The 27987-nt window shown below is 49.4% G+C and overlaps 3 protein-coding genes across 5 annotated transcripts in view; 2 read left to right on the plus strand and 1 right to left on the minus strand.

The window, feature by feature from the left end:
* Positions 1 to 700: 700 nt before the first annotated feature.
* ALKAL2 (ALK and LTK ligand 2) lies at positions 701 to 9022 on the plus strand. Its single transcript, XM_055427818.2, has 6 exons — positions 701 to 1028; positions 1662 to 1969; positions 3293 to 3346; positions 3431 to 3511; positions 6280 to 6345; positions 8798 to 9022. Exons 2-5 carry the CDS (start codon positions 1714 to 1716, stop codon positions 6342 to 6344), a joined length of 456 nt encoding a protein of 151 aa, XP_055283793.1. The 5' UTR covers positions 701 to 1028; positions 1662 to 1713; the 3' UTR covers position 6345; positions 8798 to 9022.
* A 139-nt stretch (positions 9023 to 9161) lies between these two features.
* ACP1 (acid phosphatase 1) lies at positions 9162 to 27795 on the minus strand. 3 transcript variants are annotated; one of them, XM_055427817.2, is made up of 6 exons: positions 27588 to 27781; positions 23460 to 23533; positions 23098 to 23211; positions 13839 to 13900; positions 11929 to 12034; positions 9162 to 11776 (listed from the first exon to the last, which is right to left on the minus strand). In XM_055427817.2, exons 1-6 carry the CDS (start codon positions 27628 to 27630, stop codon positions 11699 to 11701), a joined length of 477 nt encoding a protein of 158 aa, XP_055283792.1. In that variant the 5' UTR covers positions 27631 to 27781; the 3' UTR covers positions 9162 to 11698. The 3 variants fall into 3 exon arrangements, 2 of the variants coding, with proteins under 2 accessions (XP_055283792.1, XP_055283791.1); XM_055427816.2 differs by lacking the exon at positions 23098 to 23211 and adding an exon at positions 23259 to 23372 and having other exon boundaries at positions 27588 to 27766; XR_016037938.1 differs by lacking the exon at positions 9162 to 11776 and having other exon boundaries at positions 11958 to 12034; positions 23098 to 23372; positions 27588 to 27795.
* The window catches only part of SH3YL1 (SH3 and SYLF domain containing 1), a gene marked incomplete at its 5' end in the record, with an annotated part of 65060 nt that continues 64735 nt past the window's right edge, over positions 27663 to 27987 (plus strand). The window contains one exon of the mRNA XM_055427738.2: positions 27663 to 27978. Coding sequence (XP_055283713.1) covers positions 27663 to 27978 — 316 coding nt within the window. The remainder of the gene's footprint in view (positions 27979 to 27987) is intronic.

Here is a 27987-nt window from a genome sequence, read left to right on the forward strand (position 1 = left end):
CGCGCAGATGGGCCTGCCGACAACCTAAAACTTTCTGCAAGACGCGGGCCTGGACGGAGGGCCCGGGAGCGCTCCCGAGGGCGTCGCCGAGCCCGGGGCCGAGGGTCCAGCGCGCCGTCCTCCGGGGGCCGCCGCGGCCCAGCCAGGGGGCTGTGTCCAGGGATCCCAGCCCAACCCAGACCCTGCCCTCCCCGCCGCGCCCGGACCGGCCTAGGGGAAAGCGACCTCGCCCCCGGGAGTGGTCCCCAGCCTCGCCAGCAGATCCCCCCAAACACACAGACTCTCGTTGAGTTATTAAATGTGAGGCAATCAGGCAGCTCCTTTTTTAATAGCCCGAGATCTACATTTAGACAAAAACAGATCCGAGTTCCTGGTAAAGGCGTTTCTTCTCATCCTGTCATAAGTGACAGGAACGGAGGGAAATAGACTGAAGGAGGGAAGGGGGGGTTAGGGGAGGGACACGGCGGGGAGGGAGACGGGAGGGGCCGCCGGGGTGGGGGTGCCGGGGGCAGGGGGGAGACGGGGGAGACGCGGGAAAGGGGGATCGGCGCGCGGGGAGAGGGGTGTAGGAGGGCGCGGGGAGGGCGGGGAGGAGACGGGGAGGAGGGGGAGACGGGGAATGTGGGGAGACGGGGCGGGGAGACGGGCAGGAGATGGGGGTGGGGAAGGGGGTGTCTGACGAAGATCCGCGCGGGGATACGAACACTCCGGCGGCTTCTAATTAAAGACCGGAGCCGGGCCCTCGGGGATCCGCCTGACGTCGGCAGCCGCAGGGATAAGAGGCGCCCCGAGGTCCGAGGCCGGACTCCGCCAGCGCGCACCCCAAGCCACCGCGAGTCCCGCGCCCGCAGCTCCGAGGCGCCGCGTCCCCGCCCCGCGCGTCCAGTGCGCCCCGCGGCCGGGCGCCGCCGGGCATGGAGTAGGGAGACGGCCGCCAGCTCCGGGGCGCGGGGACGGACGCCGGAGGACGCGCACGGCTGCGGGGCGGGTTCCTGCGCGCAGGTGGTGCCGCGGCTGGCGCCGGGCAGGTACGAGCCGGGCTCCCTCCCCGGGGCCAGGGGTTTTCCAGAACCGGGCCCAGCGGTCGTCTGGGGAGAGGGTCTCGTTGCGGGGGCTTCTCGGCGGAGATCGGGGACACCGGGAGGAGGGAGCGACCGCCACACAAAGGCGCTGCTGGAAACTTGAGCCCGGTCGCCGGGCGGGGCGCCCACACCCCCGGCTGGCCGGGGCGCGCCGCGGCTCCCTGAGGGAGACGCCTGGGCCCGAGCCCCCGAGCCGCCGCTGCCCCCCGCTCGGCGCCCTTGGGGGACGGAGAGTTCTGGCGCCGCGCCGCGCCGCGGGGCTCGGGCAGATGCGCCATCTCCAGGAAAGTTCGGGACCGCGGCGGGGCCGAGGCGCGTGTCGCCCGGCGCGGAGGGCGCGCGGCACCCAAAGCGCGCTGTCCCCGTAGCCTCGAGGGGCCTCGGGGAGAGGGCGTCCTCATGGGGACCCCGCCCAACCTCCCGCCCCGGCTCCGCGGCGGCCTTCCCGGTCCGGACGGCACGGGGCGCCCCTCCACCGGCTTGGCGGGCGTCCTCCGGGGCGCGCGGTCCGAGGGGAGTGGCCTCGCCGCCCTCCCTACCGACCGGCTCTCCAGGTCTCCCCGCACCCTGTCCCTCCAGCTATCCGAGCTCCGGGAGCGCACCGACCCCACCCGGCCCGGCAGAGCGCAGAATGCACGGACCCGGGCGCCCCCTCCTGCTGGGGCTGCTGCTCGTGCTGGGGGCAGCGGGGCCCGGCAGGGGCGGCGCGGAGCCCCGGGAGGCCGCGGACCGACAGACGCTGCTGCGGCTCATCGTGGAGATCGTCCAGGAGCTCAGGAAGTACCACTCGGGGGAGTCCAAGAGGCTGCAGCTCTCGGGCCGGCAGGACTACACCCTGGACCGCAGGGAGGTCGCGGACTACGCTTACCCGGAGGAGCAGAGAGTGGGTGAGTCCCCGCCCGCTGTGTAGGCGAGCGCGCCGCCTGCAAAGGCCTCCTGCGTGTGGGGCTGGCGGAGCCCCCTGCCCCCGGGTCTGCCTGTCCTGTATCAGGGGACGCTAGAAGAACCAGGACTTGCTTGGAGATATAACTCTGAGAACGCATACGTAGTTTTAAAATATAAATGCATTTCTACTGTTTTTTAAAAAGCTGGGAAATATTTTTATTTAAAAAAGGAAATAGGAATTCCATGAATGATGCCTGGCAGATAACATAACTACCCCTCATCCACATCTAAGACGTGTGCGTTGTTACCCTGGTCGGTAATTTCAGCATGGAACTGTCATCTGTTATTTTGGAAATGGAAATATTTTCAGCAAAGCAGTTTCAACTGAGACAGAAATGTTTCAGAACCCCCCACCCCCATCCCCACGGCAGAGCCTTCCCAGAGCGGCTGCCCTCTGGGAAATTTCCAAGGAAAGCATGCAAGCTTTTAATGCTTTCATGACACAATCAGGTCAAATATGATAAGGTCAATTTTATATAGACTGACTAAAGTTAGTTGTAAACGAAGACTGACATTTAGGAGATGTCTAAACCTTGCAAGCAAGATTCTTATGGAAATTTTCCCTCTTTGAATGAGGAGAATTGGTGGTAATGTGACCACATGCCATCACAGTACTAGTGCAGATCAGGTGAGTAAAAATGAATCCAGATGACTGTTAAAAAGAGCAAAAACAAGGCTGGAAGCAGAAAGGACGTCAGCCAGGCTAGTCGCCAACACCAGCTGGGACTGCGCAGGTCCCTGGGAACTGCACTTTTAGCTCATCCACTTGGTTATGTCTGTTTGCTTGCACTCATACCAACCTTCACAACAGGTGGTATTGACAGAATCTCACCCTTTTTCTGAGTGAATACCTAGGAGAATATGCCTATAGCGGATTTTTGTTTGTTTGAAGGATGATATCAGGTTTACTTCTTAGAACTTTGAGAGATTATTGAATTTGATTCTCGAGGTCTTCAAGATGAAAGTGTCTGGAGTGACTTATTCACTGGAAGGGAACCGTCACACACACACACACACTCTTCCTGGTCCCTGCCTCTCTCCTGGTGGTGGACATCCGTGTTAGTAGCGGATCTTGGAGAGCTGTGAGCCTGATTTGAGGACAGTGTGCCCACTCGCCCATCCTCACATTGCCACGTACAATCAAGGGACTGCTATGACTGCTATTTATAGCAGAATATCCAGCAATTTTAAACATCCACTTCAGATCACGTGAGAAAATGCTTCTTTTGGTCAAGTTAATAATTTATTTCTTTTCCCTGAAACAGAAATTGTCCCTCGAGATCTGAGGATGAAAGACAAGTTTCTAAAACACCTTACAGGTAAGCTTTCCCCTCATTCCTGCGCCTCTCCCCAGAAACTGGCCTCCCAGGAGCTCTCACTCTGTTTCTTCTCGCACGCTCCAGGTCCTCTGTATTTCAGCCCAAAGTGCAGCAAACACTTCCACAGACTTTACCACAACACCCGAGACTGCACCACCCCCGCATGTAAGTGGCCGCATCTGAATCGCTGTGTAGAGTAGACACGGCCTGGGCCCTCCACCTGGGTGAGCAGGCGCCACAGACTTGCTAATATTCACTCCCTGTTGACTCTGCAGTCAGGGGCTGGGCTGAGTAGACCACTGAGGAAGATAACGACATGCAGCAGCTAGTGCCAAACAGAACACAGTTTACATTTGCTGGAATTAATCAGCTCTTGGAATGGGCTGGACTCTTCCATGCGTTTCTCGAATTCTGGCCTCATGCCTGTCCTTGAATCCACTCAACTCTGACAGTGGAGCGAACGTTTAGAATGAGTTGCTAAAATGACTACTGTAGGGTGTAGCGTAGGACGGGGGAGCCTGGTGGGCCTCTGTCTACAGGGTCCCACAGAGTTGGACACGACTGAAGCGACTTAGCAGCAGCAGCAGCAGCAGCAGGGCATAGAGTATCGAAGGAAGGATCTGGACCGTTCCCACCACCCTGGCCAGAGACTGTTTGTTTCCACCAGTAATTATAACCTCATCACCCAGGAATCTTACTGCTGTTTCAAAACCGGGTTCTTCTGCTTGGTTTCATCATTCATTCAGAAGTGCAGGTGCCCCTCTTCATGTGGCTCTCAGCTGTGACTTTCTGGGTTATCTACAACAAAATGTATTTCATTTTCCCCAAAAGTGGCTCCTTGTGCTCTTCACAAAACATGCAATGACAACACGTAGCTTAGTAGCCAGAGTGACACGTGCTAGAGCCCTAAGCCGATTTTTGTGTGTGTAGGGACCACAACTTTCCTTCCCTTTAAGGCTCACAGGAGGACATCTGTGCAAATAAGTCAAGCCTCTTAGGAGCTGTTTTCAGGACTGTCCTTAGACTGTCCAGACCTGCCTGTCCTGCTCAAAACAGTAAGCCCCTTTCCATGAAGGGGAGACTGCTCTGCATAGGCAGCAGAACCACTTTGTGGAGCTCTCCCACCCCCAGACATGGCAGGGAGGCAGGGAGCTCCTCCTGGAGGGAAGGGCGGTGGCCTCAGTCAACGCTGTCACAGGGACAGAGGCACAAGCGCTATCATCTGTGGGCTGCGTGTGTCTGATCGCAGATGCCACGCGTTCATCCGCAGACCCTCCCCAGGACCCCCCAGCACACACTTGCTGCCTCCTCTGTTGTGACTGAGTAGCGAGGCAGCAGTTCTCCTGGTTACCCAGAAGGTGAGGTGACAGGACCAGGGCGCATCACGGCCGCACCTGGACCTGGAGACAGGCCAGTGCCCTGGATACATGGCGGCTCACCTGGCTGCCACCCCTCTCAGCTCATGATGAGCTGACCTGGAGACAGGCCAGTGCCCTGGACACATGGTGGCTTACCTGGCTGCCACCCCTCTCAGCTCATGATGAGCTGACCTGGAGACAGGTCAGTGCCCTGGACACATGGCGGCTCACAGGGCTGCCACCCCTCTCAGCTCATGATGAGCTGAGCTGGAGACAGGTCAGTGCCCTGGACACATGGCGGCTCACCTGGCTGCCACCCTTCTCAGCTCATAATGAGCTGTGGAGCCAAACCTGGGCACATCTGTACAGTTCAAGGCTGAATACAAGAGTTCCCAGAATCCTGGCAGGTCAGACAGAAGGAACAATGGACCTTCTTACTCAAGGTGTGGTCTTGGGGTGAGCTCCTTTGAAGAGCAGGACTTTTGAATCCATCACACCCGCTCAGCAAAGTCTGCACCTTAAGGGGATCCCCCAGGTGGACATCAGAGTGGAGAACATATCCAGCAGGGAGATGGTTGACCTCTGGATCTTAGGGCATGTGTCAAATGCCAGTATCTTCTTTGAACTCATACAATCCACTGTATCACATATAGTCTGTTTAGGAAAACCACATCCTAAGAAACGTGGTGCATCTGGTGAAGAGCCAAAAAGCCAGGAGTCCCAATGACCCTGCTTCCAGCTGTCAGACCATCCTTTGAGTGCAAATTATGTCCTCTAAATATTTATCAGGTGGGATTTTTGAAGAATTAGCTGCTTGTCTACCATGCGGTGCATATTTATTGCTGTCAATTTATTCATTCACTCGGAATTTTTGCCAAGAGTATGAACTCTTCCATCTTTAAGTAGGACTTTGTGACTCTTGAGAATTAAACTCTGTCTTGAGGAATCCCTGTATGGCCATTACTGCTGAGCTGCCTGTCCTCTGAGGCAGCGCCTACTAGCTGAATGGAGCAGGAAACCACGTGTGATCACTAGGACGGCCAGGCTGCGCTCAGAAGCCAGCTCTCGCTTCCCGCCATAGGCCAGCCAGCTGGTTTCCCCTGGCACTCGGCTACTGACCCACTGTCTGTAGAATTGTTGTGTGGAAGGCTTTATGTTATGATCAACTCAAGAGGGGCCCCAGCCTGCACGTGACCTGAAAGTTAAATAACACAGGGCACGGAAGACCGTCTGCCGGGAAGCAAACGAAAGCCATTTTGATGAGCCCAGCAACCACTGTGAAGAGCAGACAGGCAAACAGGCATGTGGACGTCTGCGTCCCTGCCCCCCACGGCCTTCCAGTCATATCACTTAACTTCTGTCACGTGACACTGACGGCCCTGAGGTGCCATAAATTATTAAGTCAGCAGCTTCAAGCCATGATTGCAGATGACAGTCTGCGTGCTGCTTCCAGGGAATTTAGAGTGTTTAAAGGAATGAACGGCTTTAGCAGCTGCTATGGTTTTTAAAGTGAATGCTGTTCATCTAAGCTGCTGAGGTACCTCACGAGGGTCTGTGATCTGTCCCCACTTGCAGACTACAAGAGGTGTGCCCGGCTTCTTACTCGGCTGGCAGTCAGCCCGATGTGCATGGAGGGATAAGGTAAGCTGGCGGCCCCATCACCGCGCCCTGCGCACCAAAGACGGGGTGTGCCTGGGACTTGAAAAATTCACGGGGCTTTAGAGACAGTCCTTCTAAGCGAAAGGAGAATTACTGTGGGTCAGGCTGACAGAATACTCCAAATGTCTCTAAATACTGGACAGCAGTAAAACAGCCCCGCAGGCAGCCGCTGGGGCCCAGTCCCAGGAGGACGTGCTGGCCGAGTGCACGGTAATCTGCACACAGCCCACTGGCTACTGACTTCAGCACGCGCTTGGTGCATATATGAAGTCCTACTCACCCACCGACAGGCCCTCATTCAGACATTCATAAGTCAGTACATGACTAACCACATCCATGCAGATTCTACAGACAGACTGTTTGAGGCGGACGTCTGTCAGGATGTCAGCGCACTGATGAAGCTGTAAAGAACAGCTGAGAACAGGTCTGCCTGCGTCTGATGGCTGCCCCTTCATCTCCCGTGAGTCGAGGAGAGATGCTCTCTGTGGCGAAGGCCATGCTGACCAAGGTCTGCGTGGGTGTCCAGGGAAGCTGCTGTGGGTGCTGCCCTGAGCTCCGTCCACAGCACTGCTTCTCCCCAGTGGGAGTCCCTCCAGCAAACAGGGGTTCAGGGAAACACGCAGTTACTGGAGGCTGTGATCCCACACCTTCCACGGGCTCATAGAACTTACAGCACTTCCTATCTGGGGGAGGGGGGTGAAAGCACATCTTTTAAAGTGAAAGCTGAGAAATTCCTCCTCCTTCGTTTTTCATCTGAATGCTGTCCAGTTTCTCTTCCACTGCCCACGTGGCAAACAGAACACTTATTTTTAAAGCAATGAATGGATTATAAGTCTCCCAAAGTACCTGCCAGGAGAGATGAGAATGCTTTTATTAAGTATTTCTTTATAGTTAAAGCATCAGTTTCCAAAGATGAACCAGGCACATCCTTGGAAAAAACTGCCATTTACTCACAAGTGGGAAGACCCGCTCAGGCCGCGGGCTCCCTGCCTGTGAGCTGACCCCTGCATCCCCTGACTGCTCTCCTGCAGTGACAGCTCGCCCAAGTGCAAAGGCGGGAGTAGTGGCTTCCAGGAGCCCTCGCAGCTGTGCAGCTGCTCCCAAGCGTGGTCCCGCTCTGCTCCGTGTCAGGAAGGGCTTTCCCAGCACAGCATGCGTGTCACCACTGTCAGTAACCGTGTTCGTTTTGGCCAAGAAAGGTGTCACTTAGAATACAGATTCTTATGCTAAAATAGCTTTAAGCAAAAAAAGCAAAGTCGCTCAGTCGTGTCCGACTCTTTGCAACCCCATGGACTCTAGCCTACCATGCTCCTCCGTCCACGGGATTTTCCAGGCAACAGTACTGGAGTGGGTTGCCATTTCCTTCTTCAAAATAGCTTTATAGTACTTTAAAAGATTAATTTCTTCCAATTCCAGAAGCTTTAAGCCACAATTGCAAACGCTTAACTGGTTGGTGACAGTGCAGACAGTCAAGGGTCACCCTGACCCCCTAGAGGGTAGAGCCCACATCCTGCATCAACATCCGACTTTGCTCACGAGCCATAAGCTGTGCCCAAGTGCCTCTTCTGCGGCCCTAACCCACGAAGATGCCAGGACGCACCTGCAGAGGGAGATGCCTTTTCCCACCCCAGACCGTGACCTCAGCCTGGTCATGAAGGAAGGCTGGTCTGAAGGAAGTCAGGCTTCCAGGGTCCTGAGCGCGGAGTCCCTCCACTCCGTGATCTCAGAGCAGAGCCCTCTCCTTCTTTCTGAACCTCACGACCTGATCTCCTCCAGCCAGAGGATTCTAGCTTTCCAGCCCCTCTCCCACATGGCAAGATAGCCTCCCCCACACCCTTTCCTTGGCCTGGGCTTCCCCTCGGGTAATTTCAAGGCCTCAGGCCTGGGAATATTTTCAGAGGAAATGAGTAGCAAGCATCCACCTCATTCTACAAAATGCAGCCTGATCTGAGCAGCCCAGGATCGCCAGTCAGTCCGACTGCACTGCTGAGAACTCACAGCAGAGGGGGCAACACCGGGCTCTAGTCTTCAGCCCGGCATTCTCTTCATCTGAGACGATCTCACTCCTTCAGCACAGCAGGCCCGTGGTGACAGCAAAACTGAGTCACTTCCCACAGTAAAAGACACACAGGAACATGGGGAAACACGTGCAGACTGAAACTCTTCAGGTCTGGACACACATCAGAGTGTTAGTCACTCAGCTGTGTCCGACTCTGCGACTCCGTGGACGGTAGCCCGCCAGGCTCCTCTGTCCACGGCATTTCCCAGGCAAGAACTCTGGAGTGGGTTGTCATTTCCTTCTCCAGGGGATCTTCCTGACCCAGGGATTGAACCTGGGTCTCCTGCATTGCAGGTAGATTATGTTACGTGAAATTTAACATATAGGTCTTCCAGTGTGAGTCGTTCTAGAAAACCAAGCCTGTCTGTTTTGCAGTGAGCAGAGCTGTGCAGCAGCCCAGGACCCATGAGAAGTGCCTTGGAGACCAACAGGACAGAACCCACTGCCTTCTGAACTCACCCCGTGAACAGAGATTTATTTTTGCAGACAGACTCTTCCATAATTCCTTTCCCTTGAGTTCCGTATGTTGTTGACACCATGTATGGACACATATTCAGTAAATTTGTGTGCCTGACAGTAATGCTTGCCACTCATTATTTTAGACAACAGGACCACATTCAATGTGTCATTCTGTGAAATGGCAGAGAGAGATCTTTTTCCTGATTAGGTGACATCACAGGTATTTCTTTAGAAACATAAGCAGAGTCAGCAGAATCTAAAAATATATTTTCATATAGCATATGGTATTAATATTTTATTATTTTTACAATTAAATTCCCAGAGTATTATTTGGAACTGCATGTTAAAAAAAAAAAAACACTTCAGTGTGGAGACATCTGTGCACATGCTCAGGCTAATTTCATTTGTCCTTTTGTAAAATAAATGTAAAATAGTATCCAGATACTGTGCAATATGTAAATACTGTAAATAAAATACAAGTAATAAATGAAGTGTTTGTTACACTGAAGGCTTCAGAGTGACTCTTTACTTCTGAACAAGCTTATCTGGGGAATTAGTGATTTACGAATCTTTATGAGGCTAAAATACTGGCAGAAGTCACAGAATATAAAAGGCATAAATAAAATGAGAAAGCTAGACTCTTGTAAGGGACAATCAGCATTTTCTAGACAGTGTTACTATATTGGTGACATACTCCGTAAGATATGTGATTTGGTAGTGAATAGTTCAAGTAAGTTTGCCTCTGTATTTCCTGTATGCCTTTGCAATGGAAACGTTAAACTAAGGGGGCCTTAAAACTTTCCAAGAAGCTCCAGATTTTATGGGTAAATATTTTGAACAAATCTGACTGGATCTAATTTTTTTAAAGACAAGTGAATTCAGCAGTGAGTTTTTCTGTTCAAACGATCCCTGGTCTGAATACAGCCTGACATGTAGTGTGCTATTGCTTCAGTTGTGTCTGACTCTTTGCAACCACATGGACTGTAGCCCGCCAGGCTCCTCTGCCCATGGGCTTCTCCAGGCAAGAATACTGGAGTGGGTTGCCATGCCCTCCTCCAGGGGATCTTCCCGACTCACGGATCTAGTCTGTGGCTCCTGAGGCTCCTGCATTGCAGGTGGATTCTGTACCGCTGAGCCACCAGGCACGCCCTGGATATAGCCTAAGGACAAAGTCAACTAGAATCCTAGGATGTGTGTGATAATCTGCATGTAAGACATCAACATTAAGGAAAGTAAACTGTGAACATGAAAGAACAAGAAGAGTAAAAACCCCTCTTGTTCTGAGGTTAGGCAGTTACTAAATGGTCAGGCCTCAGGGTAGCTGCTTACGGGCTGCAGCTTCCCGCCTTCCAGCTGCAGTTAAACTTCCCCTTGACTCTTTCCTCCTCAGAGCTGCCACTGTCGAATCCTCACTCCGCCTGACCCTCAGGTCTTCAGGAGCAGTCTCACGTAGCACAGTCTTCTGGCCAAACCGCCCCAGCGTTGCACCTCTGCTAACCCTGATGGCCTGGGGTGATGACACCCTTATTCGCCCCTCAGGCCCAAGTTAGTGAAGGACTGTATGCCCCCACCTGAGCCCCTCAGGAGACTGAGGACTGGACGCCATGCCTCTGCGCTCTTCCTGCTGCTGAGTGACCGTCGCTCAGATGGGCCTGAGACTCAGTCCTCCCAGGGCTTCAGGTCGCGAGCGATGGGCCGGGGTGAAGACTCACAGGAACACGGCTCCTCATCGAGCCCTCCACACGGAGTCCCAGCCCCACCCTCTGCTGAAGGTAGGGGAGGTAAGGCGGCTATGGCTGAGGGCCACCAGCTTCTCCCACGAACAGATGAGTCAAGTGGAAGCAACGCGCGTGCTCAGCAGGCCCGCTCCTCGGGCTTCTGCCCAACTCTGAGCAGACAGGCACACCACACCCCAGGCGTCTGACTCTTGCTCACCTCCCAGTAAAAAGCAGGCAGACACCAGACTTGCACCTCCGTTGTACTTTTGTAATTTCCCCAGTTTATTTGAGAACAACTTTTTCTGACATATATGAATTTTAGATCAGTTATTTCAAAGTGTGCACAAATTATGTATATTTCCGTATAACCAGGCACTGATAAAAGAATACTTAATATATCAATATTTAAGCATTCCAACATAAAAGGACTTTTTCCAACTTAATACTTTTTCCCACACAAGGTGATCGATAATTGACATTCAGGCAATTATACCCATGTAGAAGCAGACACAGTCCCCAAACTGCCGTAAGATAAACCAGCACACACGTTCTTCTCCTGGATATAACATTTCCAGAGGCAAAGGGGTTCAAATGGGAACACATAAGTTGACTTCCTTATGAAATGAACTACACAGACGCAAACTAAGAAGGAGTGAAGGTGCTAAAGATGAATCCCCAGATCTCCCTCCTTCCGGTCCTGAAAGTGTACGCCTGCGCGCTGTGAGTGAGTGACACTCGCCGTCGCTGGACGCCAGGCCCCGCACCGCAGGGGCCCGTCCACAGAGGGAGAGGCCGCGCAGGTTCCTGAGGGACGTCTGATTTCACTCCACTCTGGTCTACTGTGCCGCTCCACTATTTCGACTGTTCCACTGCTTTTGTAACTGGGGCAAAGTGGGAGGTTTAGCTAGTCTAAGGAACTCTTACCCCATAAACCATCTGAATCAAAGATTTTTTATTTACTCTTCGCCAAACACAAAGGCTGATTTCCATCTACAATTATTTTTTCAGGTGAGAAACAGTGAGTCAGCTGAAGAGAGGGCTGCGGCCCCAGCTCGGGGACGGCGGCCCTGCTGACACACGGCCTGGCGGGACGGCCAGGTTAGCGAACCTTCTCCAGGAAGCCTCTGCAGCATCGCATGCACTGCTGGTAGACGGTCTCAAAGTCAGCGTCGTTGCCCTGGAAGGACAGGGAGGAGGGAGAGGAACAGAACCACTCAGGAATTCGCCTTCAGGGAGCCTGCCTCTGACCCCGATGGCAGGCGCTCAGGCAGGCTCTCCGTGCGTCGCCCTTGTCTGTGAGCGTTAGGATGGAAGTGAGACCACACTTACATAATAGGGATCTTCAATGATAAGTTGTTTTTGTGGATCATAGCTCCCGAGTAGTTCGATTTTCGCTCTGCAGTTTTTAACTTGATTACTTTTTCTATTCAAATCTCTGTAAAATTGAAACATGAACTTAGTTTTCTGATCTATGGCTTCCAGTTAAACTGGGACATCTGCTAGGGTTTTATGAAGTATCCGTATCAAAATCCAGGAAAAGTGACCTGATTTAAAAAGGAAACCAAACACTCGGCAGTTCAGCACAGCCTCCGGGTGGCTGCCCCTGCGGGCTCTCTCCAGGTAGGGGCTCCGGCGCAGCAGGTTACACAGAATGTACACCCTCAGATCGACAGTAATCAGCACTCTCCTCTGAAGCACGAGTACAGAAAGACCCAGGGTCAGCAGCCGAGCAAGACGCCAGGATGGAACCCAAAAAGCCACGAGGACCAGTCCCAGAGGGTGGCGGGCTCCCTGGGGAGGTGTCCTGAGAGGACCCTACGGCCACTCCATCTGCTCCCGCCTCAGCCTTCTCACTGAGCTTTGTGGGGCCTGATTAACAAACCTCCACAGGGGAGGCCAGTGTCTCACAGGAACCCTGCAGGCCTCAGAGCACAGAGCCTCCCCGAGAAGCCACGAGGCTGAAACAAGAACGGCAGGTAGGACTGGGGTGGCAAGGGCTGCACCACCAAATGCCAACCACCTCCGGATATTTCTCTAATAAATATGCCACACAGAGTTCTCTAGCAAGATAACTGCTGATAATACTGATAAGCTATTCAGCCAGAAACATGAGGCCGAACAAGTGAAAAACAAAAATAGAAAACTTAGGCATTTTAATGAAAAGCTAGGTAAGCGTGGTGCATCTGTACCCGTCCACCCCACAACAGCGACTCAAGGAAAGTTTCTCTTAATTAAGCGCATGCACATTTGCGGGTTAGCAGGGAAGCAGTCAGGGTGGTCCTGTGCTCACGTGGAGGGCTGGGCTCTGTCCCCTTGGTGCGGGCAGACGCTGGGGGCCCTGCAGGAGACTGTGACAAGCAGCTTGGCGCCTGTCTCACAGCGGGCATCACAGCGGGCACATGGTCACACAGCCCTCTCAACTGTCAGACACACTGTGTTCACTTATCTTTGCACTGTCGGGACATTATATCATACTGTTTGTTAGGGTTAATTTTCACACACATGGCCCACCCTAGACTTCACAAGAGAGGCCCAGTGACCAGTGCCAGGCACACACCATTGAAGAAATGCCACCAATTCCTTGACGCCCGGATTTAGGTCCCTGAGGGTCAAACCCACGTGAGGTGACAGAACGGTGGTGGCGTGACTCACACTGTGCAGAGCCGAGGCCTGAATCCACCACTGAACTGTGAACCTGGGCAAGTACTGAGCCTCTCTGTGCCTCCAGCTCCTCTTTGATAAGACAGGGCAAGCGTGCAGACCTTTGCGCTAAGTGCTCCAGGGTGCAGAGCCACTTTTGTCTAACACCTTAATCTGACAGCTCTTGTTTTTAAATTGATTAAGGTAATCAACAATTTAAATGGAGTAAAAACTCTTTTTTGGTCAGTCTTTCTTTCAGGGTGGAGCAGCAATAAAGGGAGTAAGACGAGAAACACAGTAAAACAGTGTGCTGTCCGTGAGTCGTTACAGCGATAACAAGCTCTCTCTTCTGCAAAACAGAGAATCACCTTACATATCAGACTTCCTTATCAAAAGGTGTGCCTCAATGTAAACACACCTATGAGACTCAATTCTAAATGACTCTGGATTTCTCACCCTTCTAAATAAATAATTCTGCATATTATGACCATCACTATTTATTAAAAGTTTAAGATAATAAAAAAATCATTCGGACAACAGACTGCTTGGTCTATTACCGAAATAAGTTGAAGAGAAATACCCTTTAAAAATGTGATTACCTCAGATTGCTCTCATCCATACATAGTATATAATCAAAAGTGGCAAAGTCTTCTTTGGTAACCTAAAAGCAAATGAGAAATCAAAGCACAGTGTTTACATTCAGACCAATCAAGCCTAGAGGACTGAAAACAACTTAAAAAAAAAAAAGCTATACTTGAATCTGCTACTAATTAAGTTAAATCATTTAGGGCACTTTACAGTTAAAACAGAGTTAACCTATTAATAATTTCCTAAAATTGTATTATAAAGAAGTTTTATAAAGTTTCCTGGAGTAATCATAAGATAGTATTTTACAGTATGTGCATGCAAAGCTTATACTTCATCTTAGACTTCTTAGAAACAAAGTGCAATACAGCTAACTGATTACACATTCCGTATCTGAGTCCTGTCCTTCACTCTCCAGGCACTCATTCTGAACCCCAGTGACGGGCGCCCCCTGCAGGGCAGACAGCTGTCCTGTGGGGCTGCCCCATGCAGGGCGGGCAGCTCCCAGGAGTGACTGTGTCTCATGGAAAAGTACAGCAGAGAAGAGGGGAGAGGAAGATGACACGTAGGTGGGGGTCAGGGAAGATGAGCTAACAAACGCATGGCGACACTCTCTGGATCTTCTTCTTCTGACTGAAGATGTGTAATTTGGACCCAACACAGAAGACAGTGCCACTCAATAGTTTTACCAATTCTAACCTAAACTTGGCATTTTGGGGGGCGCTACCCTCATAGCTCTCATCCTCTGTCGTCCCTGTCTCCTCCCGCCCCCAATCCCTCCCAGCATCAGAGTCTTTTCCAGTGAGTCAACTCGTCGCATGAGGTGGCCAAAGTAGTTTCAGCTTTAGCATCAGTCCTTCCAATGAACACCCAGGATTGATCTCCTTTAGAATGGACTGGTTGGATCTCCTTGCATCATCGACTCGATGGACATGAGTCTGAGTGAACTCCGGGAGTTGGTGATGGACAGGGAGGCCTGGTGTGCTGTGATTCATGGGGTCGCAAAGAGTCGGACACGACTGAGTGACTACTGAACCCTCATAGCTCAGTTGGTAAAGAATCCACCTGCAATGCAGGAGACCCCGGTTCAATCCCTGGGTCAGGAAGATCCGCTGGAGAAGGGATAGGCTACCCACTCCAGTATTCTTGGACTTCCCTTGTGGCTCAACTGGAAAAGAATCTGCCTGCAATGTGGGAGACCTGGGTTTAATCCCTCAGTTGGGAAGATCCCCTGGAGGAGGGAAAGGCTACCGACTCCAGTATCCAGAACTAAGACAGAAATGCATGAGTAACAGTCTCTGGATCTTCTTTCTTCTGACTGAATATCTGTAATTTGGACATGACACAGAAAAGAGTGCCACTCAATATTTTTACTAATTCTAACCTAAACTTTGCATTTTTTGACATTTATAAACACAAGCCTGCTAAAATATAAATGAAAAATTATTTTACGATTTTTTACTGTTATAATGACAATAAGAAAGGAGCAACTATATTCAATTTTAATGCCCTATAAGGGAAAAGAATCTGAAAAAGAATATATATAATAAAATCACTCTGCTGTACTCCTGAAACTAACACAGCATTGTAAGTTAACTATATGTCAACTAAAAAAATGGCAGGGAGGGAGGGAGAGAGGGAGGACGGAAAACACGCCCCAAATCAAAGGTGGAAATAATTTCTAGGAATGCAATTTCAATAATCATCTTCATCACTAAAAAAAGTCCTCTGAAATACAGTGGTACAGTGATACCACAAGGAAGATTCTGATAATCTGGTTAAGCAGAGAAGTGATACTCAACTATAATCAGTGTTGCAAAAGAACAATAAATATACTCATTATTCTGTTAAAAATAATAAATTTTGGCTCTCAGTATGCATTTGCATTGGTTTTCAGTATAGTATATTAATAAAATACTGGAATCAAATTTTGTTCACATTCCCATGGTACTAGATTATTTCAAAATGTATTAGAACAAATATCACAAGTTATTTCCCCAAGTTAGTTGTCTAAAAATGTCCTGGGATTAAACATTGTTTTTAATTTTGCAAAGACTGTGACTGCAGATCCTAAAATTTAGTAACTGACAGCTACGTGTAGCTACATGATGTTAAGATATTAAAATAATTGTCAAAGAATTGACAATTAACATAAAGAAAGCATGGTAAAGGATTTCTGCTTGCAGCTAGCTATAAATGAAACAGCTGTGACAAAACGACCCTATTGCTAGAACAAACTAGAAAATGCCCATCAAAACTGAATACTTGCGCACAATCATTAACATGCTCCCATGATGGCCAGGCTGAGAAAGGCCAAAATCCCAAGTGCGTAAAGAGAGCCAAGTGTGCAAACCCGGGGACTCTGCTGCTGCGGACAAGCCTGGTGACCCGAGAGGCTGACCTGCCAGAGGCCCCCAGAGCCCTTGCTGACGCTGTGCCTCGGCTTGAGATCGGACGAGAGATCTTAAACTTTTTGGTTGCAGAATGTTTTAACTCTTAAAATATTTACCAAAGTTATTAAAAGTAAAATTGTTATAAACTATTTGCTTAAAATAATAAAAGTTCATTACCTGTTACTATAACATTTTTGTAAATGAAAAACAGCTACACTTTCCACACTGAAACACAGGGAGGAGGAGAGTTGCACTGTTTTACATTTCTGCAAATCTCTTTAATATCTGATTATTCGAGACAGGTGGCTATCCTGTGTGCTTCAGCATCTCATCGGCTGCAGTACGCAAACCCAGCCTCACACAAGTACACAGCTTAAAAGGAGCCCTTTAGCACCCATGGTACAACTGTGGATATTCTTTGATCTAACAGCAAACCTCGTGAAGTGGTGGTTTCTCACAAGTTACTTCAATGTGGAATGTGGAAACACATCAGCAAGCTTTTCCTACTCTGTCCACGTTCACTGGTTAGTCTGACCCTTTGAATGGATCCCTCACTCACACATGTTGACCTCATGGTCGAGGGTCCCTGGACCCCACTGTGGGGACCACGCTCTAGACTCACAGGAGGGGCTGTCAGCAGCATGTGAGGACACTGTGATCATTGCAAAGCGGGGGAAAGCAGGTGCTCGGCGTCAGCAGGGTAGAACCACGCAGCCTCCCGGGCCACAAGAAGCCTGGGCAGAAGCACCAAAGGACAGCCAGCAACCTCACCAGGTGGAGAAGCTGGAGGTAAGGATGGCAGGACGGCCAGAGGAGGAGGGAGACCTGAGAGGGGAGCCTGGCTCCCACAGGGTCTCTCCCAGAGTACCCGATGAGCTCCTAATGGACTCAGCGCAAGAAGCCGAGAGGACAGGGGACAGGCGGCAGCAGACCCAGGGAGGGAGAAACAGAACTTGGCCTCCAGACAGAAGCAGGCCCCCTGATCAGGTGGGGATCCTGAGTTCCCCCGAGAGGAGCCGGCCAGGATGGCCAGAGCCCCGTGAAGCAGGATGAGCTCCCAGTCAGCTCTGAACCAGACCGTCCCCACCAAAGCGAAGCCCCAAGGGCAAAGGACCTGCACCCAGAGTGTCCACATGGCTCACACATCACACTCGGCGTTTAATCCAAATCAGCACAGAAGCAATAAACAAAGTGGAAGGCGAGCAGACTCACAAGGACCCAGGCGTCAGTCACCAGGCCTTATTTTACTGGGTTGGCCAAAAGCCTCAGTTGGATGTTTCCAGAATGTTACGGAAAATTCCAGACAAACTTCTTCCAAACAGACTCGTGTTGTTGTTGCTCAGTTGCTCAGTTGCGTCCGACTCTTTGCGACCCCACGGACGGCAGCATGCCAGGCTTCCTGCCCTTCACCATCTCCCAGAGCTGCTCAAACTCGTGTCTGTTCAATCAGTGATGCCCTCCAACCATCTCGTCCTCTGTCACCCGCTTCTTCCTCTTACCCTCATCTTTCCCAGCATCAGGCTCTGTTCCAGTGAATTGGCTCCTGGCATCAGGTGGCCAAAGTATTGGAGTTTCAGCTTCAGCATCAGTCTTTCCAGTGAATATTCAGGGTTGATTTCCTTTAGGATTAACTGGTTTGATTTCCGTGCAGTCCAAGGGACTCTCAAGAGTCTTCTCCAGCATCACAGTTTGAAAGCATCAATTCTTTGGCACTCAGCTTCTTTACAGTCCCACATACATACAGGACTACTGGAAAAACCACAGCTTTGACTATATTGACCTCTGTCGGCAAAGTAATGTCTGCTTTTTAATACACTGTCTAGGTTTTGGTATGGACCTAACAGAAGCAGAAGATATTAAGAAGAGGTGGCAGGAATACACAGAAGAACTGTACAAAAAAGATCTTCACGACCAAGATAGTCACGATAATGTGATCACTGACCTAGAGCCAGACATCTTGGAATGTGAAGTCAAGTGGGCCTTAGAAAGCATCACTACGAACAAAGCTAGTGGTGGTGATGGAATTCCAGTTGAGCTATTTCAAGTCTTGAAAGATGATGCTGTGAAAGTGCTGCACTCAATATGCCAGCAGATTTGGAAAACTCAGCAGTGGCCACAGGACTGGAAGAGGTCAGTCTTCATTCCAATCCCAAAGAAAGGCAATGCCAAAGAATGCTCAAACTACCGCACAATTGCACTCATCTCACACGCTAGTAAAGTCATGCTCAAAATTCTCCAAGCCAGGCTTCAGCAGTATGTAAACCGTGAACTCCCAGATGTTCAAGCAGGTTTTAGAAAAGGCAGAGGCACCAGAGATCAAATTGCCAACATCCGCTGGATCATGGAGAAAGCAAGAGAGTTTCAGAAAAACATCTATTTCTGCTTCATTGACTATGCCAAAGCCTTTGACTGTGTGGATCACAATAAACTGTGGAACATTCTGAAAGAGATGGGAATCCCAGACCACCTGACCTGCCTCTTGAGAAACCTGTATGCAGGTCAGGAAGCAACAGTTAGAACCGGTCATGGAACAACAGACTGGTTCCAAATAGGAAAAGGAGTGCGTCAAGGTTGTATATTGTCACCTTGCTTATTTAACTTATATGCAGAGTACATCATGAGGAATGCTGGGCTGGAAGAAGCACAAGCTGGAATCAAGATTGCTGGGAGAAATATCAATAACCTCAGATATGCAGATGACACTACCCTTATGGCAGAAAGTGAAGAGGAACTCAAAAGCCTCTTGATGAAAGTGAAAGAGGAGAGTGAAAAGGTTGGCTTGAAGCTCAACATTCAGAAAACAAAGATCATGGCATCTGGTCCCATCACTTCATGGGAAATAGATGGAAAAACAGTGGAAACAGTGTCAGACTTTATTTTTTTGGGCTCCAAAATCACTGCAGATGCTGATTGCAGCCATGAAATTAAAAGACGCTTGCTCCTTGGAAGGAAAGTTATGACCAACCTTGATAGTATATTAAAAAGCAGAGACATTACTTTGCCAACCAAGGTCCGTCTAGTCAAGGCAATGGTTTTTCCCGTGGTCATGTATGGTTGTGAGAGTTGGACTGTGAAGAAGGCTGATCGCCGAAGAATCGATGCTTTTGAACTGTGGTGTTGGAGAAGACTCTTGAGAGTCCCTTATACTGCAAGGAGATCCAACCAGTCCATTCTAAAGGAGATCAATCCTGGATGTTCATTGGAGGGACTGATGCTAAAGCTGAAACTCCAATACTTTGGCCACCTCATGAGACGAGTTGACTCACTGGAAAAGACTCTGATGCTGGGAAAGGTTGGGGGCGGGAGGAGAAGGGGACGACGGAGAATGAGATGGCTGGATGGCATCACCGACTCTGTGGACATGAGTTTGAGTGAACTCCGGGAGTTGGTGATGGACAGGGAGGCCTGGCATGCTGTGATTCATGGGGTCGCGGAGAGTCGGACACGACTGAGCGACTGAACTGAACTGAACTGAGGTTTGTCAAAGCTTTTTGGCCAACCAAATAAATAGCTATGATCAGAACTGTTCAAAAAAAATATAGGGCAAGATGCATAATTTCACCTGAGAGTTGGAATCAATTTTTAAATGAAATAAAATAAAATTTACCAAATAAAATAAAAGACATCAATTATTCAATAAAGGCTTGTAACAGTGAAATGTTTTACAGGTCAGTAGAAAATCTCAGACTAAAAACCAAAGTGAAAAGGATGGAAAAAGTAGAAAAGTCGTAAGAAATTTATGCTTAAAATACATTTAGGTTGAATTTCAGAAGAATGAGGGGAAGAAAAATACACACAGCTAACAGCCCAGAATTTTCTGATAAAAACCATCAAGATACGATTCAGGAAGTGAAGCTGACCACATAAAATTGCCGGAAACTACATACCAAGGAACATGAGTTTGAGTGAACTTCGAGAGTTGGTGATGGACAGGGAGGCCTGGCGTGCTGTGATTCATGGGGTCGTGGAGAGTCGGACACGACTGAGCGACTGAACTGAACTGAACATACCAAAGAAAAGCTAAAGAGAGCAGAAGAAAACAACAGCAAGTGTAGGAAACAACAAAATTAGGATGGAGCAGATGAACCCTTCCCAGACGGTTAAAGCAAAACGCGAAAGTTTTGTAAGCAAAGAGAACGTTAGGCCACCTGTGTTACGAGGCTGCTTCACCCAGAGGCACTGAAATAAAGTGTCAGTAACTGCGAAATGACACTGAATCCACAAACGAAGATGACTGAAGCTTCGCTGTGAGCAATACAGAGAATCTCACAAAGGAAAGTGCTGACAGAAAGATATGCGCTGGAGGATCCCACCGCCATAAAGTTAGGAGGTTAGCAGGCATTCTGAGTGGGGCCCTCTGCAGTAGAGCAGGGGAGCTGGTTATGATGCCAGGTGCACTGAGCACCCAGACCTCTGTGCATGTGTCAGATAAAGTTTACTGGAAAGGAAAGAATGAGGTAAACAGCCCCACAGAACGAACTGGATGTGAGTTCACATGCTCCAGAGAACTGGTTTACACGCAACACAGAGAAGAAAGCACCCTCAATGTATTTTGTCTGTTAACCTCAGGTTTAGTACATGTATTATAATTCTCATAAATGCTAAAAAATAACAAAGATCTGATGTGATATTACATATCCTACTAGGACTTTGAAATTTTTAAAAAAATCATTGCTGAGAATTTTCTTAAAAGCAACAAGGAAAAGGAAAAAGTAGATTATGTGGAGATACTACTTCTAAAACGGGTAATAATTTCATAAGCAATAACTTTCTAGTTTTATTTTTTTAAGGCATGTGTATTTAAAATACTTCATTTGTGCCATTTTATAAACTTAGTGTATGAAAAATAATCTAATCTTAAAAACATAAAACCTGAACATATGATTGCTCACAATTGTCAAGGACAATTGGGGGTAGGAGGAGATGGGGACGGCAGAGAAGGAGATGGCTGGATGGCATCACCGACTCGATGGACATGAGTTTGGGTGAACTCCGGGAGTTGGTGATGGACAGGGAGGCCTGGCGTGCTGTGGTTCATGGGGTCGCAGAGAGTCGGCCACGACTGAGCGACTGAACTGAACTGAACTCAAATCTATTTATTTAAAAATCAGAAAGTAGAAATTGGCAAAGAATGCAAAACCCTGAAGAGATTAAAATGGACAAATGATATAAAAAATGTTTAATCCCTGTCCAATAAAATTCCACTTAAGAAAGGGTTTTTAAAATAGTTATATAGTAAACATACAGTCAACTGACGTAGCCAGAAAATTAGTTCCCAGATCTCAGAATAAATTAATCTAAGACAAAAATAATCTATGCATTACTAACTCCTGAGACAGAAATGGATTAAAAGTATTTCTATAGCAATTTTGTTTTGTGAATTTTCTGGCTCACATTCCACCAAATAAACCTGTAATTAAATCCAAGTTCTACTACTTGGCAGCTGGGTAACCTTTAGTAAGTCATTTATTTTCTCTCTGAAGTGTTTCTTGATCTGCAAAATGTGTTTATCAACTGCTTCCTCCCATAATTGATAAAAATTAAGACAATAATTTAAAATATGATGCGTGGCAAAGCGATCTGCAAGTTTTCAGTAGAGACAAGATTGAGTGTAACAGTGAGTACGAATCTTCATCTAGTTTCACAGAGAGCTCTGATTTAAGCGCTGGTACTCGACTACAGTCCCCATGCTGCCATCCACACTTACAAACATGCAATATATCTGACAAGCGATTTTCAAAATATTTGGCTTCTCATTTTGAAGGCCTCAAAAGCTCTTCTCCAGGCGTGGTGTCATGCTCTGACACCAAGCCACAGCCCTTCTTGGGCTGCGCATGGTTCAGCTGGAATCCCAGTCCACAGAGCTATACATTTTGTTAGGGTGATACAAAATGAAGTTCGAAGGTTTTAGACAGGTTTTTTAAAACGGCCAATTGAATCTCCACAATATAATCGTGCCGATAAAAGTAACAGTTCCTGTAGAACAACACAGCAGTCAGGAAGGAAGCCTATTTCTGCAGAAGCTGGTCCCTGTGGCGACAGAAGGCCCCGGTGTCGGCACCCACTGCAGCTTCTACACAAGGACGGACTGGGCTGGCTGCCCTTGGGCCCCGACGTCTTGCCAGGCATGTCACCACGGAAACCTCACTCCCCCAGCCCACAGTCCCATGTGAGTCTGGAACCCTATGGGCACCCACCAGACCAAGTGGCTATTGAAATGTGTTACAATTTAACATTCAGCTCCCATCACACTGGCCATACCTCAAAGATGCAAGAGCCACACGCAGCTGGTGGATTCCACCCTGGAAAGCGGGTGAGGTGCACCAGCCTCGATGCAGAATGCTCTCCTGGGCCACACTCCAGAACCCAAACTCAGAAGTAAAACTGCTGTCTGCAGAATATGCATCCATAAAAATATCAGCATTACCCTGTATTTCTAAGGCACTTCACAGTTGGAAATGTTTTTGTATTAACACCAGAACTGTATTATTTTGGGTTGGCCAAAAAGTTCGTTCAAGTTGTTCTGTAAGATGTTATGAAAAACCCAAACACACTTTTGGGCCAGGCCAATAGTAACAACCTTGTAACGGAAGCAGACTAAGTCACCATGGACCAGAATATAAAAAGACACGAGAAATAAATAGGACACGACAGCTCGGGTCACCCAGCGCTCAGTCGGGGCTCTCTCGACTTCGTACTCTAATAAGCCAATTCCAAGGTCATGCAAACCTTTCAGACCTGTGGACCCAGAACGGGTGCACTGTGGCTCGTTCAGCCAACCCTACATAAACACATTCATTACACATAAGTCTCATTAAGCTTCTCACAACTCTCAGGTTATAGGATCAATGCATGAGAAATTAAACAAGGTTTCTTCTACCTGTCTTGCTTTATGGGCTGTGCTAATGCCATGATTTCTTAGGCAGCTCACAGCTCTTGGATCTGGGGACCGGCCCACGTTCCAGTCAGAAACAGCGCCACTGTCAATGACCCACTGCAACATAAAACACACAAGTGCACTTTCAAGGTCAAGTACGGTACCTGCCGGGCAACGTGACTCATGGGGATACCATGCTTCTTCATGCAAGCCTGCCCCCGATAATCAGGAGGGTTTCCTAGTTCATATGTGGATGTCGCTGCACTGTCTATCCTCCACTGCAGGAGAAAAAAAGAATTCTTTTCACAGTTTTCTGCCCCAGAGCCAATCAAGTTGGCCTCTTTAAGACAGTGAACAGTACTTACATTATCTGAAATGTTTTGATCAGTTACAAGTTTCCTGAAAACTGCTTCCGCGATGGGTGATCGACAGATGTTCCCTTAAAAAGAGGTGGGAGAGCAGAGAGTGAGCGTCTGGTCTGCGGGACGTGCGGGTGCTGAGCCCAGCCCAGCACAAGCACACAGACTCCACACAGCAGGGCAGCGCGGGAGCAGGGCACGCACTCTTCTCTGCAGAGCCTGTGCTAAAGCACGTGGCAGGACGCTGCCCCAACCCCGGTTGGTGACTTCAACCAACTGTCCAAATACACAAAGTACAAATGACAAGGACATTAGAAATCAGCACAGTTAGCCCAAAATCATCATTTTTCAGTTTGCTATCACTGACCCAGAAGCTAAATCAATGAACTGGGTTGCAACCAGTCTATTTTAAAATTAGAACGAATAGATTTTTAAAATATGTGCTTTCAAGTATACTGCACACAATAAAGCAATATGTGGTTTCATAAAATACAGAAGCAAATAAATTCAGGCCTAACAGTGGTTCTACACAGACTTCTACTAAAGGACCTGTGCAGAGTCCTTGCTTGGGTGCCATGCACCCAGAAGCCGGCCAGCTTGGGTAGGGACAGTCTGCCCAGAACTTTTATCAGCTTCAAGTTCATGGATTCCCGGGACCACCCTCAGTTCAAACTAGCTGGCCACAATTTTGGGGGTCCGCACCTGATGTGAAGAGCTGACTCACTGGAAAAGATCCTGATGCTAGGAAAGACTGAGGGCAGGAGGTGAGGAGGGTGACAGAGGATGAGATGGTTGGATGGCATCATCAACTCAATGGATATGAATCTGCGCAAACTCCGGGAGATAGTGAAGGACAGGGAAGCCTGGCGTGCTGCAGTTCATGGGGTCACAAAGAGCTGGACATGACTTAGCTGAACAACAACAGGTTCAATATTTCTCAAAAAGGATTGTTGAATTCAGGAAAATGTTATAGTTTTACTATTACAAAAAGACACAGAACAGAACCAGCCAAACTCAGAGGGCATATCGAAGATTCTGGAAGAGTTCTAAACAGGAAACTCTGGTCTTCAGGGACAGGTCATCTTCCCATTATCCATGTGTGACAATACTCAGGGTACTGCCAATCCAGGATGCCACCCAGAGCTCCAGTGCCAAGGACTTATTGGGAACCACTATAATTAATTTATAGCTTAATTAACTATAAGTAAACTCAATTAAAACAAGAAAATAAATGCTGATGGATATAAGGGAATAGGAAAAAAAGATAACAACATTTCTCCTAAGAAAAAAAGAACAATTACGCTTGGTTTGTAAAGGATGAAAAGTATTTATCAATAAATACTGATTAATTGACCTCACTGTGCTCTCAATTCCCACAGAGCGGCCGGGACACAAACAGCAGCACAGATCCTTTAGCCAGTCGACCTCTCAGAAACACCAAATATATCACAGTCTTGCCAAAATAAGCAGCTCCATTCTTTTCTGCTATCACCCTTACCGATGGTAAACATGTGACACTTTTCTGCACTTCAGTATGAAAAAGATCCATATAAACGGTTTGAAGGAATAAAACTTTCACCTTGTGGAAATGCACTGCTGTTACTGTCCTGCATACAGGCTGCCAAGTGAAATGCAAACAGTGGCCTCAAATCCCCTCAGGACTCCACGTCTCACCCCCTCCACCAGCAAAGCTCTGGTCCAACACACACGCTCTCTTTCAATGGTGGGTCTCCTCTTGTGGTTTTCACCCTTCTTCAGTCCAATCTCAACACAACAGCTGAATGGCCACAACACCTGAACTTCCCCCTCTGCTCAAAATCCTCCAAAGGCTTAACTCAGTCAATGATCCGAGTCCTCACACAGCCTCACCAGATCCGTTCTCCACAGGATCTAATGTGGGTCTGGAAACCAGGAATCAGGACCCACCACCTTTGCATACAGTTCTCAGTGCTAAAAGCAAGTGGGTTCCACCAATCACACCGAGAGTGACTGTTCACAGACTGGCGAGGGCTGCTTCTGCACCACACTCTGGCATGACCATCGAAGCACAATGAGTTTGTTCTCTGGCTCTTCACAAGGTTTGCTGACTCCTCCCTCAGAACACTCAGTGCACGTGCACCAAGCCTGGGACAAGTTTCGGATCCACTGGGCACTGAGAAAACAAGTCAACATTATCTCCGAGTCCTCGGGAACGGAGGCAAGTCTGTCCAGAAGCAACTAGGGCACCAGGCCCAGTGCTGCAGCTTCCCTGCTGTGTCGTGAACATGGCCAGAACCCTCATTTCAGAATCTTTCAACTGCTTTCCTCCAGGTCCAGGATGCTCTTCCAAAATACCCTATGCTTGCTTCCCTACTTTTTCCAAGTCTTTCTTCAAATGGCACCTTCTCAGTAAGGCCTCCCCCCAAAACGCTTCTTACAACTGCACTCCACTCCCATCCGCCCTTCTTGCCTTAGCGTTAACACCAGCTGACTGAGTAGCCAAATACTTGATTGTTGATGACACAATGTGAGCTCTGGAGAGGCAGGGATCGTTGTCTGTTTTCCTCACCACTGTATCCCTAGCACTCAGAACAGTGCCTGGTACCATGGCAGTTGCTGGAAAAAGAAAGCATACTGAAGAAAAACACACACAAGCAGATATCTCCCATCAAGAGCCAGCAGAGTGCACGTCAGCCTAATCAACACTGCTAAGTAAAATAAGCACAGCAAGGGAACCCTATTAGCGACTCAACATAGACCAAACTGCCCTTTAACAAAGCTGCAGAGTCCATCAGTCACCAGTGTAGAGCTTAAAATCAAATGACGCCCACTGTCAACGTGAAACAAGGAAGCCTTTCACTTTCTCCTTCATAGATATTCAATTCCACAAATACTTGGTGAACATATTTTGTCTTAAAGCTGTAAACGGAAAGAAAAATAAGCCACAGTCACTGTCTTCAAGAGAGTTAAATCTAGCTGTAATTGCAGCAGGCTTTCAAGTAATTATAATAAAATTTGTGTGAGGAAAGATGTCTATAAAGGGTTATAGAAACAATTACCTGTACCAAGAGGATCTGGAAAAAGTAAAGAAGGGAATGCTTGGGTCTGACTTTTTAGAAAGATTCTCCTGGAAAAACGCAAAGTGAGTTCCCAGAAAGAAGTACACAGTGGAAGGCACGCTAAGCAGCTGATAAGCAAGGGAGTGGGCAGCCAGAGGGTGTGTGGGTAGGAAATAGGAAACCAGGGAAAGTGGGAAAGGCCAAGCAGATCTCTGTAGTCTTCTGTAAGAGCGCATCTAAAGAGGAGTGGAAAAGCTATTATTCTGCAGGAAATGCAGACTCATCCAGAGCTTTTTATGGACTACTGGCCATTTACGCCTTTCTCTCTGGGAATTAAAGAGATGGGGTGGAAGTGCTGAGGTGCGGTATCAAAGGAAGAGTTCCGGAAGGTAAAGGAACACTGAACTCTATTTTAAGAAAGGAAGGCTGATTGCTGAAATCTTAAAAATGAAATAATTCCGAGCTGGAAAGTACCTGAAGAATTAAAAGGGAGAAAAATACCTTCATTTCATGTAGAGAAACATTGGCACATGGGGCTGTTACACAGCGACCTAGAGAATCAAATCTCCCGGGTTTGAATTTTACAACAAGAAATCCTAAGCCTTCGCACTCCGTCTGCCTTTAAGTGCGCTCCATCTCGGAGCCTGAGGCAAGGAAACAGGCCAGCAAACCAGGGCGATCATGGGTCTCGGGCATCAGCAGACCCTTAAAGGTCAGATCAGTTCAGTGGCCTCGGGTCTACCTGCAGGGGAAGGAATTATAGGCAAGTACAACGGCAAGAACCCCGGCTTGGAGTGCAGATGCTGCCGGTGAGCGGGAACCCGGGCGTGAGAAGACTGGACAAGAGCTAGAGACCCAGACCTGCACAGAGGAGTCGGCAGGCGGCAGAGGTTCTGATTCAGACACCGGACTTAGAACCAGGTCGTCAAGGGCACCCCGCGGAGACAGCCGCGCGGCGGCCGCACCGCCCACCCTCGGGGCTCCCCTCCGGGCCGCCTCCCCATCACCTTCCCTGGCGCAGCGCAGCTCAGAACGCAAGACGCCCTACCCAGCCCTCCGGGAAGCTCAGAGCGGGGCTAGATGGGCGCCGTCTCACCCAGACACACGAACAGCACCGACTTGGTCACCTGCTCAGCCATCTTCCCGCGCGCGCGGAGGCGCCCGGTGATAACGTCGGCACGCTCCCGGCGCGGCGCATGCGCACTGCGAGCGCCCGCCCGTGCGCCGGCGTCGTCCGCCGCCGGCCTCCGGGGCTAGCGGGCGGCTTTGCGCTTGCGCAGTCTGGCCCCGGCGCCGCCGGCTGGAGGCCGTGGGGGCGGGGACGGCGGGGCGGCGCCGGGGAGACCGCGGGGCTCGCCGCCCGGTGACCGCCGCGGCCGGAGAGGACGGCGCCCCGGGCCACGGGGGCTCGCGGAGCCGCAGGGCGAAGCCAGCTCGGCGGGGCCGGCTCGGGTCCTCGCGGACCGGAGGGCCGGCCCTGCGCCCAGGTGAGCGCG

Source organism: Moschus berezovskii, chromosome 7 (genome assembly GCF_049115385.1).
Source record: "Moschus berezovskii isolate FMDL1 chromosome 7, NW_MosBer_1.0, whole genome shotgun sequence".
Lineage (NCBI taxonomy): Eukaryota > Metazoa > Chordata > Mammalia > Artiodactyla > Moschidae > Moschus > Moschus berezovskii.